This window comes from Salmo trutta, chromosome 15 (assembly GCF_901001165.1).
Source record: "Salmo trutta chromosome 15, fSalTru1.1, whole genome shotgun sequence".
Taxonomy (NCBI): Eukaryota; Metazoa; Chordata; class Actinopteri; order Salmoniformes; family Salmonidae; genus Salmo; species Salmo trutta.
In genome coordinates, this window is record NC_042971.1 from 35790705 (window position 1) to 35812152 (window position 21448).

The 21448-nt window shown below is 42.2% G+C and overlaps 1 protein-coding gene across 2 annotated transcripts in view; it reads left to right on the plus strand.

The window, feature by feature from the left end:
- The window catches only part of LOC115148894 (UV radiation resistance-associated gene protein), a 161027-nt gene that overhangs the window by 18466 nt on the left and 121113 nt on the right, over window positions 1-21448 (plus strand). For both annotated transcript variants that reach the window (XM_029691190.1, XM_029691191.1), the window contains exons 4-7: window positions 61-222; window positions 371-445; window positions 560-645; window positions 20547-20652. In XM_029691190.1, the coding sequence (XP_029547050.1) occupies window positions 61-222; window positions 371-445; window positions 560-645; window positions 20547-20652 (429 nt within the window). The remainder of the gene's footprint in view (window positions 1-60; window positions 223-370; window positions 446-559; window positions 646-20546; window positions 20653-21448) is intronic.

A 21448-nucleotide genomic window follows, 5' to 3' on the forward strand; every position in this document is an offset into this window, starting at 1 on the left:
CATCCCAGTGGGATCATTCATTCAGCTGTGTAAGCCCTTGTCTTGGCCTGTCTTTGTCAGAATCCAACATGGCGAAGCCTGGACTTTGGCATGCTGCCGGACCTCCTTGACACGTCTGTGTCCTGCTTCGTGGTGAGGATCTGGGGCGGTTGGGAGGAACAGTTCACACTCCTCATAGAGTGGAAGGTCAACCTGGATGGGCTCAGATACACAGGGCAGCAGGTCAGTGTGTAAACACACACACGCTCATAAAATGAAGGCTACTTTGGGATGTATGCTGACCAGCATCCATGCAGTCATCTAGACAATAACAGCCTTTCTCTTGTTTTAATACAGACATACTAAATGCCACTGCTTTGTTCCTCCACAGATCCGCTCCAGGAATCCAAATGAAATCATATTTGGATTGAATGATGGCTACTATGCAAGTGACTTTGATCATAAGGTACTGCTGACTTTGATCCAGGAATTATGTCCCTAATATAGACCATATACATTCTATAATACGTTTTTCTATGTTTGGTTTTGTTATTGTAAGGTTGAAATGTGCCTGTTTCAGGACCACTCTGAAAGGAAGAAGAACAGTTTACTCCTTGTGGACCAGAGTTCAGTGAGGAACTCCTACAGTGTCTTCTCTCTGCTGAGGTGAAACAGACTGCACCCACCAAACACTCTCACACACAAGACGCTGGACACTTAACAGCATCTCCCATAGGACAATGTGTCCAGCTAGAATGGAGCGATTTCCGTGCCAACAGAAATTGTATTTGAATTCCATAATTTTGAATTGGTATTATGATATTGAATTTAAATTTCATATTTTTTTGTTTGTAATGCACAAATTTAACCATTTAATTAATAAATTGAACTTGTATTTCATGATTTGAAACTAAATTTAATTAATTTTGCATTCAGTTTTAAATTAATTAATTAATATATTCAATTAGCATTGAGCCCCACAGTGGCGATGTTATAATACCCATAAAACCTAGCGGTCAAGTAAGGAAATCGTTCCAATTGTTTTTCCATAATTCATTTTTTCCATAAGGGATTTTATAAACACTTAAAATAAGGGCTGTGTTTCATGTTGGCTTACCCTGGCTTGACGTTTGATAACCATGTAAATCTGTTAAAAAATCTATATCAATATATTCAGCTCTATTTACTCTCAGATTTGAAAATGCTAATTAGCATAAAAGTAGACATCATGCAAAACTACAAATCCCTGCAAGCTCCTGTATGTCATCTCTAGCTAACAGGTGTTGTGTCAATTTAAAACTTTTACAAGACATTTCACAGAATAGTCTAAATTTCTTAAATTGACAATGTTTATTACTGCATTTAACTAACATTAGATAGTTAATCCAGAGATAATGCCGAATTGAGGTAAAGATAATTATCGTCCAGATCATGGCATTTGTAGTTCTTTATGATAGCCACATTAGCAGCTAATTAGCATGTCATTTTTGGGGGGTAAATACAGGTGAATACAGTGTCATCGGAAAGTATTCAGACCCCTTGACTTTTTCCACATTTTGTCACGTTACAGCCTTATTCTAAAATGGAAAAAATGAATCCCTCAGCAATATATACTCCACAATGACAAAGCAAAAACAGGTTTTTAGAAATGTTTGCAAATTTATTAGAAATAAAAAAACAGACCTTATTTACATACAGTTGAAGTCGGAAGTTTACATAGACCTTAGCCAAATACATTTAAACTCAGTTTTTCACAATTCCTGACATTTAATCCTGTAAAAATTCCCTGTCTTAGGTCAGTTAGGATCACCACTTTATTTTAAGAATGTGAAATGTCAGAATAATAGTAGAGAGAGTGATTCATTTCAGCTTTTATTTCTTTCATCACGTTACCAGTGGGTCAGAAGTTTACATACACTCAATTACTATTTGGTGGCATTGCCTTTAAATTGTTTAACTTGGGTCAAATGTTTCAGGTAGCCTTCCACAACTTCCCACAATAAGTTGGGTGAATTTTGGCCCATTCCTCCTGACAGAGCTGGTGTAACTGAGTCAGGTTTGTAGGCCTCCTTGCTCGCACATGCTTTTTCAGTTCTGCCCACAAATCTTCTATAGGATTGAGGTCAGGGCTTTGTGATGGCCACTCCAATACCTTGACTTTGTTGTCCTGAAGCCATTTTGCCACAACTTTGGAAGTATGCTTGGGGTCATTGTCCATTTGGAAGACCCATTTACAACCAAGCTTTAACTTCCTGACTGATGTCTTGAGATGTTGCTTCAATATACCACATAATTTTCCTACCTCATGATGCCATCTATTTTGTGAAGTGCACCAGTCCCTCCTGCAGCAAAGCACACCCACAACATGATGCTGCCACCCCCGTGCTTCACGGTTGGGATGGTGTTCTTCGGCTTGCAAGCCTCCCCATTTTTCGTCCAAACATAACGATGGTCATTATGGCCAAACAGTTCTATTTTTGTTTCATCAGACCAGAGGACATTTCTCCAAAAACTGCGATCTTTGTTCCCATGTGCAGTTGCAAACTGTAGTCTGGCTTTTTTATGGCGGTTTTGGAGCAGTGGCTTCTTCCTTACTGAGCGGCCTTTCAGGTTATGTCAATATAGGACTCGTTTTACTGTGTATATAGATACTTTTGTACCTGATTCCTACAGCATCTTCATAAGGTCCTTTGCTGCTGTTCAGGGATTGATTTGCACTTTTCGCACCAAAGTACATTCATCTCCAGGAGACAGAACGCATCTCCTTCCTGAGCGGTATGATGGCTGCATGGTCCCATGGTGTTTATACTTGCGTACTATTGGTTGTACAGATGAACGTGGTGCCTTCAGGCGTTTGGAAATTGCTCCCAAGGATGAACCAGACTTGTGGAGGTCTACAATTTTGTTTTCTGAGGTCTTGGCTGATTTCTTTTGATTTTCCAATGATGTCAAGCAAAGAGGCACTGAGTTTGAAGTTAGGCCTTGAAATACATCCACAGGTACACCTCCAATTGACTCAAATGATGTAAATTAGCCTATTAGAAGCTTCTAAAGACATGACATAGTTTTCTGGAGTTTTCCAAGCTGTTTAAAGGCACAGTCAACTTAGTGTATGTAAACTTCTGACCCACTGGAATTGTGATACAGTGAATTTTAAGTGAAATAATCTGTCTGTAAAGAATTGTTGGAAAAATTACTTTTGTCATGCACAAAGTAGATGTCCTAACCGACGTGCCAAAACTATAGTTTGTTAACAAGAAATGTGTGGAGTGGTTGAAAAACTAGTTTTAATGACTCCAACCTAAGTGTATGTAAACTTCCGACTTCAATTGTAGGTATTCACACCCTTTGCTATGAGATTCGAAATTGAGCTAAGCTGCATCCTGTTTACATTCATCATCCTTGAGATGTTTCTACAACTTGATTTAGGTCCACCTGTGGTAAATTCTAAATAAGGTCCTACAGTTGACAGTGCATGTCAGAGCAAAAACCAAGCCACGAGGTCGAAGGAATTGTCTGTAGAGCGCCAAGACAGGATTGTGACGAGGCACAGATTCTGAGCAGGGTACCAAAACATTTCTCCAGCATTGAAGGTCCCCAAGATACAGTGGCCTCCATCATTCTTAAATGGAAGAAGTTTGGAACCACCAAGACTCTTCGTAGGCCTTGCCGCCCGGCCAAACGGAGTAATCGGGGGAGAAGGGCCATGGTCAGAGAGGTGACCAAGAACCCGATGGTCACTCTGACGGAGCTCCAGAGTTCCTCTGTGGAGATGGGAGAACCTTCCAGAAGGACAACCATCTCTCCAGCACTCTACCAATCAGGCCTTTTATGGTAGAGTGGCCAGACGGAAGCCACTCCTCAGTAGAAGGCACATGACAGCCCGCTTGGAGTTTGCCAAAAGGCACCTGAAGACTTTCAGACCATGAGAAACGAGATTCTCTGGTCTGATGAAACCAAGGTTGAACTCTTTGGCCTGAATGCTAAGCATCACGTCTGGAGGAAAATTGGCACCATCCCTTCTGTTAAGCATGGTGGTGGCAGCGTCATATTGTGGGGATGTTTTTCAGCGGCGGGGATTGGGAGACTAGTAAGAATCGAGGCAAAGATGTACGGAGCAAAGTACAGAGAGATCCTTGATGAAAGCCTGCTCCAGAGCGCTCAGGTCCTCAGATTGGGTCGAAGGGTTCACCTTTCAACAGGACAACGACCCTAAGCACACTGACAAGACAATGCAGGAGTTGCTTCGGGACAAGTCTCTGAATGTTCTTGAGTGGCCCAGCCAGAGCTTGGACTTGAACCTGATCGAACATCTCTGGAGTGACCTGAAAATAGCTGTGCAGCAACGCTCCATCTCCAACCTGACAGAGCTTGAGAGGATCTGCATAGAAGAATGGGAGAAACTTCCCAAATACAGGTGTGCCGAGCTTGTAGTGTCATACGCAAGAAGAATCGATGCTGTAATCGCTGCCAAAGGTGCTTGATCAAAGTACTGAGTAAAGGGTCAGAGTGCTCATGTTAATGTAATATTTCATTTTTTAAATTATTAGCAAACGTAAAAAAACAAAACATTTGCGTCATCATTATGGGGTATTGTGTGTAGATTGATGGTTAAAAAAAACTGTTTAATTTAGAAAAAGGCTGTAAAGTAACAAAATGTGGAAAAAGTCAAAGGTTCTGAATACTTTACAAAGGCAAGTTAAAATCACCTTGTCCTTGAGTGATTTACACGATTATCAAAACGGGTCCCGTGTGGCTCAGTTGGTAGAGCATGGTGTTTGCAATGCCAGGGTTTTGGGTTCGATTCCCACGGGGGACCAGTACGGAGACATTTTTTTAATGAAATGTATGTATTCACTACTGTAAGTCGCTCTGGATAAGAGCATCTGCTGAATGACTAAAATGTAAAAATGTAAAATGTCACTCCAGAGTAAGCTTGCACGAAACCCCAGTTTCTAAAATCCCCTATGGGGAAAATGATTGGTGGAAAAACGATTGGAACCATTTCCCTGTTTGATGGCTAGGTATTATGGGTATGATGACTCAAACTGTGGTACTCTATATGGTAAATATTGCATTCATTGTCTGTGTATCAAGTTTTCAAACTATAATTTCAAGTTTATCAAAGTTTTATATATATTCAACTTCTCAGATGCATCCAGAGACAACATCCTAGTACTTTGTCAGACAGGAAAGGTAGTTTCTGGCAGTTTCTGAAGCCTTTGTGGCATGTTGAATTTATTTTCTTCCAATGAATTTGTCTCTAGCATTTGAACTGTTTTGGCTATGAGCTATTATGAATATATTAAACTTTGATTAACTAAATAATGGTTTGTTAACTTGATACACAGACAATTAATGCAATATTTACATTTTTAAATATTCAATTTTACTTTTACATTTTGAAACTGAATGCAATACTAATTCAATTCAGTTTCAAATCATGAAATATGAGTTCAATGATTCAATTTGTGCATTAAACATTCCAAAATATGCCATTCAAATTCAATATCCTAATACAAGTTAAAAATTATGAAATTCAAATGCAATATCTATTGGCACTGAAATCGCTCCATACGCTAGCCTCTTGGCAAGTACGCTGTTTGACTGCTCTACCAAGAGCATACTCTGCCTGTCTACAGGCCAGGGGCACAACTTCCTTTAGCTAACTGAAAGGATTTTAATTGCAAAATATACTTATGGAAGCAAGAGGATATAAAACAGAAAATATCCTCAACACTGTCTGACCCCACTCATTACGTACTCATCGACATTCTTCTCTCAGTAACTATCACAACACTCACTTTCAACTGTAGTTTTTTTTGTATTTCACCTTTATTTAACCAGGTAGGCTAGTTGAGAACAAGTTATAATAAAGCAAATCAGTTCGACACAAACAACAAAACAGAGTTACACATGGAATAAACAAACACAATCAATAATACAGGAGAAAAATCTATATACAGCATGTGCAAATGAGGTAGGATAAGAGAGGTAAGGTAATAAATAGGTTATGGTGGCGAAGTATGACTTGTAGAGATGACTTGCAACCAGCTTTGCTGTTTTATCTAATTGTCACTCTAAACATTCTTCAGACTTTCTGTCATTATATATATTCCCCACATTGTCCATAAAATGGCGCCAGGAAACTGCCTCGAACGCCTTTATTATCATAGTCTGTTTTTGCTCCCAAGTCACTGAGAGCTGCCAAAATTCCTGTCTTTAGTGTTTCTTGGCCATAAAAGGACATACGTATTGAAAGCTATAATCAAGTTAGTTAAATAAAGGAACCTCATCATAATAAAGTAACAGATGGATAATTCCATTAGAATTATTGGGTTTAATATTGGAGATTAGTGGCCGTTTTTACTTATTCATTCCACAAGGGGGTGCCAAACTATCACTTTCTGAGTTGGGAAAACACCAGGCAGTTTCGTAAGGATGAGGGAGGCATGGTTCCAATTGCTCTTTTTTCTATGTTGCAAAAACACAGCTCTGTTCTATATTTGAATGTGGGGTAATGTTAACACTACTTACAGGGTTTGAGTAGGGCTTGCCTTGGAACACCAGTTAATTAGAAGTTGGATCGAGCTACATTTAATTACACTTTTGCACTGCACTGTAAGGGGCACAATGTTTTGGACTGTTTATGATAAGTTCTTATAGTTAGGCTACGTTCATTAGTGGAGTATCTGTCCTCTTCCTCAAGTTTTTACTCTTTTTCTTGAGTCAGAGGATTCAAGAATAAGATGTATGCATTTCTTTATGTTATGTGTCACTCCTGGCCCCAGCTTGAGGTGAGCTGTACTGTGTCAGGGTGAAGATTCGTCGAGCCCTAGGGGCTTCCTCTGGCCGATTACTGTTTTGTGTCTTCGCCTGACTTGGGAATAGAAAATGGCCTCCAGGGTGCGTGAGTGATCTACACATACCAAAGTTTCACACCAATGCTGGGCCAACAACACACACCATAATTTTTATTTTAATATCACTCACAATTTGTGCACAGGTTTTTTTTTTTTATTATTTAAGAGAAAATAGTGTCCCTACAGATTTGAGAGGGTTGAATCCTATTGCTTTATGGGCTCTGCTCAGTGCTGTTGAGTCCTACATTACTAAACTCTTTCCCCTGCTCTCTCCATCTCTCCATCCCGGTGGGGCTCTGAGGAATTTAAAGCAACTCCATTGTACCCCTCCCTCTCCTCTCCTTCCTGAGCCTGAGGCTCCTCTACAGGCCTGTAGCCAGGCTGATAGACGCTGATGTGATGTGGCTCGTTGACTCTAACATGGCCTAGGTGTCTCTCCCTGCTCCCCTCTCTTTCTCTCTAGGGTAGACCTGGGCAGGCTCTGGGTTGTGTCTTGGCTTCAGGCCGCGATGTGCTCACTGTTTAGGGCCTAGAGAGCCTTTTAACAGTGACTCATCAGATACACCCCTATAGAAGTAGTATGAATGTGTGTATGCAGACCAAAACCCCACCTCCATAGCATGGGATTGCATAGACACTTCTGGGTAGTTCTGAGTATGTTCATTTCTCTGAACTCTCATGTTCTGAGTTCTCACTGTGATCTCTGGACTGGAGAGATGCCACAGGATTTTGTTAGTTCAGGTGCATAGATAGCTGTTAATATGTACAGTATCAGTCAAAAGTTTGGACACATACTCGTTCCAGGGTTTTTCTTTACTTTTTACATCAAAACTAGGAAATAACACATATGGAATCATGTTGTAACCAAAAAGGTTTTAAACAAATCAAAATATATTTTTGTATTTGAGATTCTTCAAAGTAGCCACCCTTTGCCTTGATGACAGCTTTGCACACTCTTGGCATCCTCTCAACCAGTTTCATGAGGTAGTCACCTGGAATGCATTTCAATTAACAGGTGTGCCTTGTTAATTTGTGGAATTTCTTTCTTTCTTAATGCGTTTGAGCCAATCAGTTGTTGTGATAACTGACAGTCCATCATTACTTTAAGACATGAAGGTCAGTCAATCCGGAAAAGTGCAGTCGCAAAAACCTTCAAGCACTATGATGAAAGGAAGACCCAGAGTTACCTCTGCTGCAGCGAATAAGTTCATTAGAATTACCAGCCTCAGAAATTTCAGCCCAAATAAATGCTTCACAGAGTTCAAGTAATAGACACATCTTTAACATCAACTGTTCAGAGGAGACCGCGTGAATCAGGCCTTCATGGTCGAATTGCTGCAAAGAAAGCACTACTAAAGTACACCAATAATAATAAGAAGAGACTTGCTTGGGCTAAGAAACACAAGCAATGGACATTAGACCAGTGGAAATCTGTCCTTTGGCCTGATGAGTCCAAATTTGAGATTTTTTTGGTTCCAACCGGGCTGTCTTTGTGAGACGCAGAGTAGGTGAACGGAAGATCTCTGCATGTGTTGTTCCCACCGTGAAGCATGGAGGTGTGATGGTGTGGGGGTGCTTTGCTGGTGACACTGTCAGTGATTTTATTTAGAATTCAAGGCACACTTAAGCAGCATAGCTACCACAGCATTCTGCAGCAATACGCCATCCCATCTGGTTTGCGCTTAGTGGGACTATCATTTATTTTTCAACAGGACAATGACCCAACACACCTCCAGTCTGTGTAAGGGCTATTTGACCAAGAAGGAGAGTAATGGGAGTGCTGCATCAGATGACCTGGCCTCCACAATCACCTGACCTCAACCCAATTGAGAGGGTCAGGGATGAGAGTTGGACCGCAGAGTGAAGGAAAAGCAACCAACAAGTGCTCAGCATATGTGGAACTCCTTCAAGACTGTTGGAAAAGCATTCCAGGTGAAGCTGGTTGAGATAATGCAAAGAGTGTGCAAAGTTGTCATCAAGGCAAAGTGTGGCTACTTCGAAAAATCTAAAATGTTTTTTTGATTTGTTTAACACTTTTTTTGGTTACTACATGATTCCGTATGTGTTATTTCATAGTTTTGATGTCTTCACTATTATTGTACAATGTAGGAAATAGTATAAATAAAGAAACCCTGAATGAGTTGGTGTGCCCAAATTTTCAACTGGGATTGTTTGCATCATGCATTTGAGCTTTTATGTAGTGCTATACAGGTGGTAAACCTTTTTATTCAAGTGTTTGGCATGGTAAATACTGTAAATAACCCATATAAACAGCTACTGCTGTTGTGCTCATCATAGATTTAGTGAGGTAGAAATGATGTTTGTCACTACATATATAATAGGAGCATTGAAGCAGTGTGCAAGTGCTGTACTCAACATGTATCCCTGCTGTCCCCAGTTAGCTATATATTTTCTCCAGAGTATATATACCAGACCGGTATACATCGTCCTCTGAAATAGTGATACACATACAGTCACAAAGGATCAACAACAGTCGCAACAAATACTGTGACTTGCCTCACCCATTTTGTCTCAGCGTGAGAGCTGCTCAGTGCCTGGCTATGACCGGAATGGCTCTGATTCCCCTTTCCAAGAACACTTGATTGATGATGCAAATTTGTCAGCGAGCGATTCACTGTCGACTTGGCCCCGGTTTGACGAGACCCCTAAGCCTAGGGAGTGTGAAAAACACAACATGGAATAGGGAACACGAGTTTGGATGGGCTGGCAGACGGAGGAGGCCTTACATAGAGTAAGATTTACTGAGAGGAGGGATGATATAGTGTACTGAGCCACTTCCAGTGTTTTCCGTAAGTACATGGCGTACGCAGCCAAGTAGAAAAAATTGCCAGCCAGGGAGTTCTGGGCCTCCTCCACACACACACTCAAAAAATGCAGAGCAAGCTCTCTTTTGGTGGCCTCTGGTACATTCTAATGCCTTGATTCCATCTAAATACAGCAAAATTATTTAATACTTTAATGACTTTACCTCCCAGATTGGTAATATTAGTTTTGGTATGGAATAGAAAGACATGACTTTAAAATTACTTCAAATGTATGAATTCAGTGTGCTAGTTGTTTTAGATAACGCCTATGGCTGTTACAGTGACTGTATTACCACCACACCGGCGGTCACGAGTCATAAAGGCAGTCAAATTACACATGACTGTTTCGTCACGGTAATTAGGCTTCTCCAAATTCTGATGCTGCTGACGGTCATTAGTAGTCTACCAAACTTGCTAACTGCCTGGTACCAGCACTCTATTGTCCCTCTTATTACTCTGACATCAATGCAAATGTAATCGAAAATCTACTCAAACACTTCATGAGAGCCCATGAGCTCATGTTGTGCAACATTTCTATAGGCTATGCAATTGCGCGAGAACAGAGTGATGGCCTCTATTAAAAAGAGGAGGCTCCCCTCAGCTTTCTATAGGCTAGGCGTACTATATTTACATCTAAACTTTCCTAATATTAAGCACATGGAGTATAGCCTACCTGGCTGGCATGAAAATGAACCATGGGAAAAGCGTCCTCTATTTGCTATTTAAGTACATAGATGACATGTATTTTTTCCCCGCTGCCCCTGTTTTGAGACCGCTGCATGATAATGGTCCATTCTAAATCAAAATAAATTGTATATGTAAAGACAAGATTAAATCAAGAATAGTGAAAGATTAGTAGAATCTGTGTGGGTAGCTGGACAGGTAGGATGACTGACAGTGAAGGTGAACAGGTGGTTACGGGTCAGGTGACAGAGGAATGGATGAGACGGAGGCAGGAATTCCTTTAACCATAAAGTGGTATATTTACTGAGTAATCTGTGCTGCATAACAAAGGAAACAGAATAACATATATCCAATCAAATTCATAATCACATAGATCATGAACAGTAGTGGTTTGAGAAAATTCAAAGATTTGAAAAACAAATACTCATTACAGGGCAAATCTTTTTTTCTATATTTAAAACTTAGGAGTTCCTTGGGAAACCAAACTACCGAACCATCAAATGATGGGATTTATAAATTAATTATTTGGGCTCCCGAAAGGACTGATCTCAATAATATACACTGCTCAAAAAAATAAAGGGAACACTTAAACAACACAATGTTACTCCAAGTCAATCACACTTTTGTGAAATCAAACTGTCCACTTAGGAAGCAACACGGATTTGACAATACATTTCACATGCTGTTGTGCAAATGGAATAGACAACAGTTGGAAATTATAGGCAATTAGCAAGACACCCCCAATAAAGGAGTGGTTCTGCAGGTGGGGACCACAGACCACTTCTCAGTTCCTATGCTTCCTGGCTGATGTTTTGGTCACTTTTGAATGCTGGCGGTGCTTTCACTCTATTGGTAGCATGAGACGGAGTCTACAACCCACACAAGTGGCTCAGGTAGTGCAGCTCATCCAGGATGGCACATCAATGCGAGCTGTGGCAAGAAGGTTTGCTGTGTCTGTCAGCGTAGTGTCCAGAGCATGGAGGCGCTACCAGGAGACAGGCCAGTACATCAGGAGACGTGGAGGAGGCCGTAGGAGGGCAACAACCCAGCAGCAGGACCGCTACCTCCGCCTTTTGTGCAAGGAGGAGCAGGAGAAGCACTGCCAGAGCCCTGCAAAATGACCTCCAGCAGGCCACAAATGTGCATGTGTCTGCTCAAAAGGTCAGAAACAGACTCCATGAGGGTGGTATGAGGGCCCGACGTCCACAGGTGGGGGTTGTGCTTACAGCCCAACACCGTGCAGGACGTTTGGCATTTGCCATAGATCACCAAGATTGGCAAATTCGCCACTGGCGCCCTGTGCTCTTCACAGATGAAAGCAGGTTCACACTGAGCATGTGACAGAGTCTGGAGACGCCGTGGAGAACGTTCTGCTGCCTGCAACATCCTCCAGCATGACCGGTTTGGCGGTGGGTCAGTCATGATGTGGGGTGGCATTTCTTTGGGGGGCCGCACAGCCCTCCATGTGCCCGCCAGAGGTAGCCTGACTGCCATTAGGTACCGAGATGAGATCCTCAGACCCCTTGTGAGACCATATGCTGGTGCGGTTGGCCCTGGGTTCCTCCTAATGCAAGACAATGCTAGACCTCATGTGGCTGGAGTGTGTCAGCAGTTCCTGCAAGAGGAAGGCATTGATGCTATGGACTGGCCCGCCCGTTCCCCAGACCTGAATCCAATTGAGCACATCTGGGACATCATGTCTCGCTCCATCCACCAACGCCAGGTTGCACCACAGACTGTCCAGGAGTTGGCGGATGCTTTAGTCCAGGTCTGGGAGGAGATCCCTCAGGAGACCATCCGCCACCTCATCAGGAGCATGCCCAGGCGTTGTAGGGAGGTCATACAGGCACGTGGAGGCCACACACACTACTGAGCCTCATTTTGACTTGTTTTAAGGACATTACATCAAAGTTGGATCAGCCTGTAGTGTGGTTTTCCACTTTAATTTTGAGTGTGACTCCAAATCCAGACCTCCATGGGTTGATAAATTGGATTTCCATTGATTATTTCTGTGTGATTTTGTTGTCAGCACATTCAACTATGTAAAGAGAAAAGTATTTAATAAGATTATTTATTTCATTCAGATCTAGGATGTGTTGTTTAAGTGTTCCCTTTATTTTTTTGAGCAGTGTATAAACAACTTTTGGGAAGCTTATATTCTGAGTTTGAACAACCCTTTAACTGGAACAGAATATGAACAAATATGACCTTGGCATCCCATAATCTAAATCATCAATTTAAATATTTGAAGTTTGTTCACAGACTGTATTAAACACAAAGTGTTTTACGATGAGATTGGCCCCAACTGTTCACTGTGTTCCCTAAATCAGGTTGGTACATTCCTCCATATGATGTGGAAGTGGGCGCAATCTTAGTTGCTAGGGGGTGTGGGAAGGGGTGGTAAACATGGTTTCCAGGGGTGGGGGGTTTGGATGGAGACATGTTGGTTGGGGGAATGGGAGGTTGGTGGTGGAGGCCCACTTCTATTTTTTTGTTTGATTTTCCTGAATGTATTATTCATTATTAAACTGTATATATTTCTTACTGTTTTTTTCTTTTGAGCGGCAGCCTACGGGTACAGGTTTTATAAACTTATAATTTGAAATGGATAATGTACCTTAGACTGGAAATGTAGGCCTAGTATTCGAGTGGCTCCAGGAATCTTATTCACAGTTGTAAAATGAAAGCGAATTACATCTGTGTATGCTGTAACTCTGTAACTCTATGTATCATTTTAGCACAGGGTATATACACTGTGGCCAGTTTATTCGGTACACCACCCCGATCACAAAAATAGTTCGCTCCTACAGATAGTCACGTGGCTTAATATATAAAGCAGGCAGACAGGAATTGAGGCATTCAGTTACTGTTTGATTGAACGTGAGAATGGGGAAAAAGCGACTTTGAGCATGGTATGATCATCGGTGCCAGGCGTGCCCGTTCCAGTATCTGAGAAACGTCCATCCTCCTGAGCTTTTCACGTATGACAGTGTCTAGGTTTTACCGAGAATAGAATGACAAATAAAAAACATCCAACAACAGCTAGTTGATGAGTGGTCGAAGGAGAATGGCAAGAATCGTGCAAGCTAAGCTAATAGGTGGGCCACAAACAGGCAAATAATGGCGCATTACAACAGTGGTGTGCAGAACGGCATCTTCGAACGCACAACTCGTTTGTCCTTGTCACAGATGGGCTATTGCAGCAGACGACCACACCGGGTTCCACTTCCATCAACTAAAAACAAGAAGCGGCTCCAGTGGGCACTCGATCACCAACACTGGACAATTGAGGAGTGGAAAAACATGGGCTGATTTGCCGAATTCCAGTTTCTGGATGTCCTTTGGGTGGTGGACCATTCTTGATACACACGGGAAACTGTTGAGCGTGAAACTCAGCCGCGTTGCAGTTCTTGACACACTCAAACCAGTGCGCCTGGCATGTACTACCATACCCCGTTCAAAGGCAATTAAATATTTGGCCTTGCCCATTCACCATCTGAATGGCACACATACACGATCCTTGTCTCAATTGTCTCAAGGTTTAAAAACCCATCTTTAACCTGTCTCCTCCCCTTCATCTACACTGATTTGAAGTGGATTTAACAAGTGACATCAATTAGGATCAATTCTTTCATCTGGTCAGTCTGTCGTGGAAAGTGCAGGTGTTCCAAATGATTGATACACTTCGTGTATATTGGCTGATAAAATGTTGAATATTGCAATACGATTGTTTCACTCAATCCATAGGCTCTACACATCATTTGTTGAACAGATGATCCACAGTATTCCACATTCTTAACACATTGTCAGATTAATCTTTTTCCCCTCTATCAATGCCACGTTGTTCTTTCTCTGTATTCTCTATTTTACTGACCTATGTGTGTGTTTGTGTGTTCAGTGTGTGAAAACGGAGGCAGTGTTCTACTGTGAAGGCTCGAGGGGGTCTGCCCTGTCCCAGTGTCTAGGGGAGGTGATAAGCCTTTCCTGTAGTTAGTGCCTGGTCTCATAGCAGTCCTGTGGGTCGCCTGCCGGCTCTCAGCCACAGGATATTGTTCTGGGCCGGATTAAGGGGACCCATTTAAACAGCTGGCCCACTCCAGGCCCAGAGAGCTGACCCCCAGGGTCCCAACGCCACTATTCAGACTACAGAAAACAAACTGGCTACTAAACCCCAAATCACTGTGCATAATATGGACGTATCTATGCTATTTTGCTATCACACCTCAGGAGTATACTTGGGCGGTATCAAAACAAGCCCAGTAGGTGCTGAGGGACTCCTGTTGCAGCTATTCACCCTAACATTCCTCTGAGCTCCAAACTTAGTTTGGAAATCTCTTTTTCTTTGCTATCCCTAAAATAATGCGTTAGACTACTATTTTATGTGTTCTATGCATTAGTTACATTCTCACATTTAGTATATTAGAGTTATGTCAAGACATTATAGACATGTTTTTGTTTGTTTTTTATTTTCAAGGTGTTTGAAATGGGAGAAACTAAGAGTCTCACACGCCATGCCAGTAGCCTGCATTCTTTGTTTGTTTCCAGCCACTAGGCCCATGTAGACTCCTGGGTCTTGTTCATTAATTAGTGCAAATTAACATAAATCACGCTTTTCTTATTGGACAATTTCATGTAGTTCCTCTGTAATTCGTTCTGTTTGGTGCCCATGTAGACTGAGTGTTCCAGCTCCTAGTTGTTTAGGCTATATCGCTTTCTTTCTTCCGGGGCCAACATCGCTCGCTGGCGGTCAGCGAACACTGCTGTCAGGGGAGTAGGCACGCTAGGCCCTAACTTTGATCGTAATTGATGTAACAGTGGTGGTAAAAGGCAAGTCTTCGTGCGGTAACGATATTAGTTGTTTATTGTTGGGTTCATTACCCCCGGCAGCTTTAGTGACCTAGAAGGACACTTTGGGTTTAGGCTGGGGGGGGGGGGGGGCTGGCCTCTCTGTGACCCTAGAAGACTAAAGTATCCTTTCTCAGGGTTGCTCATGGGGTTTCCCAGCATGCATTTCTCTCTTTAGTTGCCATGTATTGTAAACCATACTTGTTGACTTACAACATCTTGGAGGAAGTCAATAATGAGGCATCCATCCATCCATCTACAGAGAGCAGGCGCACCAAAATATTTTCTGTGGGGGGGACAATCTTATCTCCCCTCCATGTACATAGGGGGGGACAATGGTGAAATTTGAGGTGAATAGCAACAGGGTAAAATGTGTTGACATTCTCTGCCCTGCTGTTGAGGTCCAGGTATGCGGCGGAATGGAAGGTGTTTATTTGGTTTTCCAACTATGTCACCCCTCTGCCTCTTTTCCCCCTTCCTTTATGTTGTTTGGCCGTTGTTGGGTACCTGTTACATATTTGTGTTATCTGTAAAACATACAATCTATTTTTGTGTTTATTTTATTTCTAAGATACAAATGACTAAGGGTGTGAATGTATTTTATTGGTTTCATTTGTAAGATCAAACAGTCATAATTATTTTATGATTGATTTAATCGATATGTTCCGATGAGTAGTTTTAAGCTGTTACTTTGAACTATTAGTCCGTTCAGTAAAAGTGCATGTCTGATCAAGTTGTCTCTCTTCCAGCCTATGTTCCAGGCCTGTTTGTAAGGTGTTTGTGTCTTTCTGTGTGTATGACCTATATCTGTAGACCGAGGAAGTGGAAGCGAAGGTGGAGAGGGGCCCCAATCTCTTGTCACCTGATATAAGAGCATTTCAGAAATGAAACCCATCGTATCACACAGCAGAAGAAAAGTGTTTTGTCAACCTCCTCCCCGTCCTCCCCTCCCCCCTCTTATTATGTTTTCTTCGATACAAACTGCACTTCGCTTCCTCGCCTTTTCTCTCTAACACAAAAGATCCACAAAAAGTTTCCATGCCTGCGACGTCAAGCGGTCTCTCAAAACAAAAAGCACAGTGTCGGAACGATATGAGAGGGGGATGAAAAATGCATGATAACGAACAAAAACCGAGAACCGCTACAAGCCATTGTGGAAAAATGGAATCGACCCAGGCTTTAAGCTATCTCACCAACTGCTTTGTGATTGAGGAGAGCAAGACCCCAACGCTATATAAGGCAATGAAATGTGTTTTGTTTAGATATGCCCCTACTCTATTCTCCAGAGGGACAGAGGATGGGATTTTTTCTTCTTCTTTCAATTCAATTTAAAAGGCTTTATTGGCATGGGAAACATTTGTTTAAATTGCCAAAGCAAATGAAATGGACAATAAACAAAAGTGAAATTAACAATAAAATGAACAGTAAACGTTACACTCAAATGGTATATTATGGCTATGTACAGTGTTGTAAAAATGTGCAAATATTTGAAGTACAAAATGAAAAATGAAGAATCTGTTAATATGGTTTGTATTTACAATGGTGTTTGTACTTCACTGATTGCCCTTGTTCTTTTTCTCTCTATATATTTATCTTCTCTTTTCTCTCTCTTTTGTCCTAGTTGTTTTCCTACCTTTATCTCTGTAAGCCAGATGATACAGCTGCCTTTGCTGTTGCTCGGCACTGATTGCGAGATTGGATTTGCTGGCCTGTTGTTCTATGTATAAACCATGGTAAATGTTTATTTGGAGATCATCAGTTGGGTAAATGAATCCATGAATGGTACAGGCCATCTGAGCCAGTGCTTTGGGGAGGCCACTCTGGAAGGAGTTACTACGTACTGGATGTGTATGAGGTTAGAAAGTCAATGCCATTTTGTATTTATTACAATGTTCATTGATTTTGCACCTCATAAATACATCAACCCTTACTTTTTTCCTCCTTTATTCTGCGAGACGCAGCATCGCAAACAACAATTCTTTAAAGATGGCTTCCAAGCAGCTGTCTGTTTAGGGCAAATGTTCCATTTGAAAGTTCAAAAACGGTGTTGTAATCAACATGCTTTTATCAGGCATTCACCCACCAGCTGATTTAGGGTTTTAAGCCAACAGATGTTATTATTTTCAGATGCCTATCGATCTTAAATCAAGGACTGAATGTCCTTTTGAAGCACATCTGAAATGCGTACTTATTTGAATTGTAACGCCAAGTAATCCCTAGTTGTCATTTTCACTAGTCCTGTTGTAGGGAAGTTGTTATCGTTCAGTGGGTTTTCTGGAGGGGTGTGTGCCAGCCTGGTGGTTGTACTGCCCCAGTGAGGGCATAGTTGCCTGGGCCTTGTTCACCCCCCTCCCCCCTGTGGTCCAGGGGCCCTGGCCCTCTGAGCCTCAGACTGGTAGAGCTGATAAGGGCTTCAGACATGCGTGAAGGACTGGGGAGATAACAGCACTCACATAGGGGAAGTGGCCATATCAGATTCCTCCATCGCAATCACCTCGGACTGATAAAGCTGTCAAAATGGCTTTGCTCTGACGTTTTGTAGGACTATCTCCAACGGCTATCGTTGTCTTCCCAGGCAGGTTGAAATGGGAAGAAAAGTGAATGATTGTAGTAGAGGTTTTTTCCCTCCCTCCATTCTTAAAGTGTGAAATCATTAGAAGTTAGTGTCTGACCCCACTTACTGAAGATACAGGAGTGATGAATGATGGTCTGGGCTCCATCCTCCTACCACACACAGTAATATCCTGAGGTGTCTGAGGAACAGTGTTTTAATGAAAAAAACATGGAGGTGGCTGGAGGCACCCTAGATCTGTGGAAATATCTCAGAGCTGGATTAGTGTAAACCAATTTTATGGAGGGTCAGGCATAAAACCCACTAAAAGAGGCAGTTCCAGGAAGGCTCTGAGGGACTGCATACCTAAGCAAAACCCCTTTTCTCAACAGTCCCGTAAAGTTACTAAAATTCCCCACTTCCACTTCTTCCATGACCACAGGCCACATTCTCACTCTGCCATAACCACGTTCCCCACTGCAACCACTATGAACTCAACCACAAGTGGTTGTTGCATCATGAGAGGCGAGTGTATATAGTCCATGGACTAATACCCAGAGCTGCTGCTCACACATGGACCACATTCAAGCGCAAGCAGTGGGAAAGAGCTGCACCCGAGTAAACCCCCCCACCCTTCACCACCCCGACCCCAAAAGGCCCATGATGTATGTAGCCTAGATGACTTATTGGCAGACAACTAGCTGCCTTGTTCAGCATGGATAGAGGAATGGAGTTTTTAGCCTCACTGATTTAGCCAATTACCTAATTTGAGAAAATTGTGGAACGAATGCAACGGATATGGGATACGTGAGTGAAAAGAGGGACGTTTATCTGAAAAGGCTGTGGCTCCACGCCACCCTGCTTAATGTAACCTTTACAGAGAGAGAGAGAGAGAGAGAGAGAGAGGCATGTGTGGACCCAGGTGGTTGCAGTCACGTAGTGAAGAAAGATGTCCGTAGTCACAGAGACCAATTTTGTTAAATGTTTTTGATCAATTTTGAGATTGTGGTAAGTTGGGAAAGACCAAAAGGCTTCTTTTCAGATTCGTGCTCCGAAGTGAGGTGTTGAGAATGATTGAGAATATCTAAGAAAGAAGCATAGTAGGAATTTTAGAAGAAAGTTGTGGTTGAATATTCCCATTATGTTATAAGTACTAGAGGAAACCACCAGCCCTCAGTTTACCTGGACCCTGATGACAGTTTAAAAGGCCCCAGAAGTGGAGTATGAAAGATCGCAAAGTGTTTTGGCACCACTACAGGATTATCCACAATCCTGGGCCCTTAAAATACTCATTGTGGCTTCCACCAAGTCCACTGATTCAGCCAAAAGCTGAAGAACTCTGCACTGGTTGTGGCGCATTGATTGACTGAAGACTATGCATAGTGGTTTGGAGCGGGAATCTGCCTTAGCATTATCTCGGTTAAGTGCTGCGATATTACTATTAAACACAGGCCAGGCGGCACGTTCTTAGATCATCCTCAGGGTTCACTAGTAGCGAACAACAGACAGAAGGAGGGATTGTAGGATGGAGATGTGAGGAACAGCCTGCTTCAGAAAGAGGTGGAATGATGTGACTGGAAGAATGGTGGGTTGGAAAGTTGGGGCAGGGGGGCTGAAAGATAACCACATCTCTCCATCGGGAGCCCCCAGACCAGATGGTAGAACCATTCATACTGTAGATGAGAGAGAATGGGTCAGAAACTGCCAGCCACACTGCCACATCTAACGCTTACCTCCTGTTGAGCGTGTCTGTAAATTAGACAAAACAAGGATGATCTCGAGTCTCTCTGACAATATTATTGCTAATGGCTGCCCTCCTGCGTGTGAGGAGGACCCTCCATATCTCAGCCTGGTGTGATGGTTGTCTGTTCCTATTAGACGTGTCCCTGGGGCAGCTCTGTTGTGGGGAGCAGCTCAGTCTCCCTCTCTCACTCACTCACTCCCCATGAGGCCTGGAGCTGTTGAAAGCATACTTGGAGAGTTAATCAAGTCTGTGATTGATAGCTGCAATAACGTTCATTGTTGTCTTTTGGCATTGTTGTTATTGTTCCTTCTCCAGAGGACAATGAATGAATGACTTCAGTACCCAAAAGTTTTGGGAATGTCTTCAATGTTTGTGGTGAGGGTTTATTAAATGGCCCGTTGAGGTTTCTCTCAGTGGTCTGGATTTAGTATCTTTAGGTCCATAGGGCAACATTGAAGCCTTAAATTGTGGTTAGATATATTAGAAAATAAAAGTGATTAAAATACTGGTGGGTTATTTGTGGTTCTTGGGTATTTGAGAACCTGATATGTCCCCTGAATCTATAGGACTACATCTTAAGAGTCATTTTAATGAGCTTTGTTCTTTCGACGTTCTCAAAGCCTGCTTTGTCCTTTGTTCATTTGGAACTTTCATTAACTTTTGAGACATTTGGAGACAACACAGCACAACAATATAGATTAAACCCCAGTAAATTAGGAAAAGAAACAATGAGGGGAAACAAACTCTCGCCACAAATGAAGAACACACATGTGGTCCATCATAACTCATACCTCCTCCCTCTGTCCTCCAAACAAACCTATATAACATTAACAAATAGTGCAGCTAAAAAGATGGCTGACATTACGCTGTCCGGAGAGGAGAGTCTGACCTCTGTTCGTCTGTATAGTTATTTATTTACTCTCCTGCAATTGCAATGTAAATCTGTCAGCATCACATATAAGCATCCTCTATTATACAGTACATGTCTGTTGAGTTCCTGTGGTAGAGAGCCTTTTGATTAATATCCTGATGTTCTTCCTCCCTATACTTTCTAGGCTCCACACAGCACAGAGAGCCATCAAGCAGACCCAGGTGACGGTGCAGAAGATCGGGAAGGAGATTGAGGAGAAGCTGAGGACGACAGCGGCCTGCAACGAGCGGGTGAGTCAGCCAGCCACATACTGATCTCTGCTCATCCACAACTCATCCTCTTGCAAACCCATTATCTATGTTGTGCCAATATAATGTGCTTATGTGCTTACTATAATGATCGGTTTGTCAGATTAGACTTGGCTATGAGAACTGAAGTCATTGTTATTTTTTATTTGACCAAAGATGATTATGCTCGTCCAGATGAGCAGCACTAGCAGCTACTCCTGTAGCCAGCCGAAACAACCACCTGGGATCATCCAGCAATAATAATCTGTGGACGGCACCAAGCTAGCACTAAGGCTAAATGCTGTAGATAGTGTATTACACAGGTCCTTATAAATATGGAATTAGACCCTCAGGCTTTTATCATATCTATTTGGACAGATTAAGCTGTCACCCTCTATCGCCCTCAAACTCAACTCTGGACAGGGTTGGGGAGTAACGGATTACATGTAATCTGTTACATGTGACGGATAAATGTAGTGATCAGATTACAGATACATTTGAAAAACTAGATGATTACTTCACAGATGATTTTTAAATTCATAAAGGATGTTTTGTGCCAAAAAATATTTAACACCTTTCTGCTTTCTCAATGACATTAAAATCAGCATTGAAAAAAGGCGCAGGTTTAAGTTTGTTCCACCTGAGTGAGTCTGATTACAAGTCAGAGACCACTATGATGACACACCAGATGCGTTTGATGGATTGCGGGGAAAAAAGCAGGAATAGGCTTTTGTAGTCCAAGCTAAGTCTTCCAAAGATAATGCTGTCGGCATTATCCAACTTGAATAAACACTTGGAG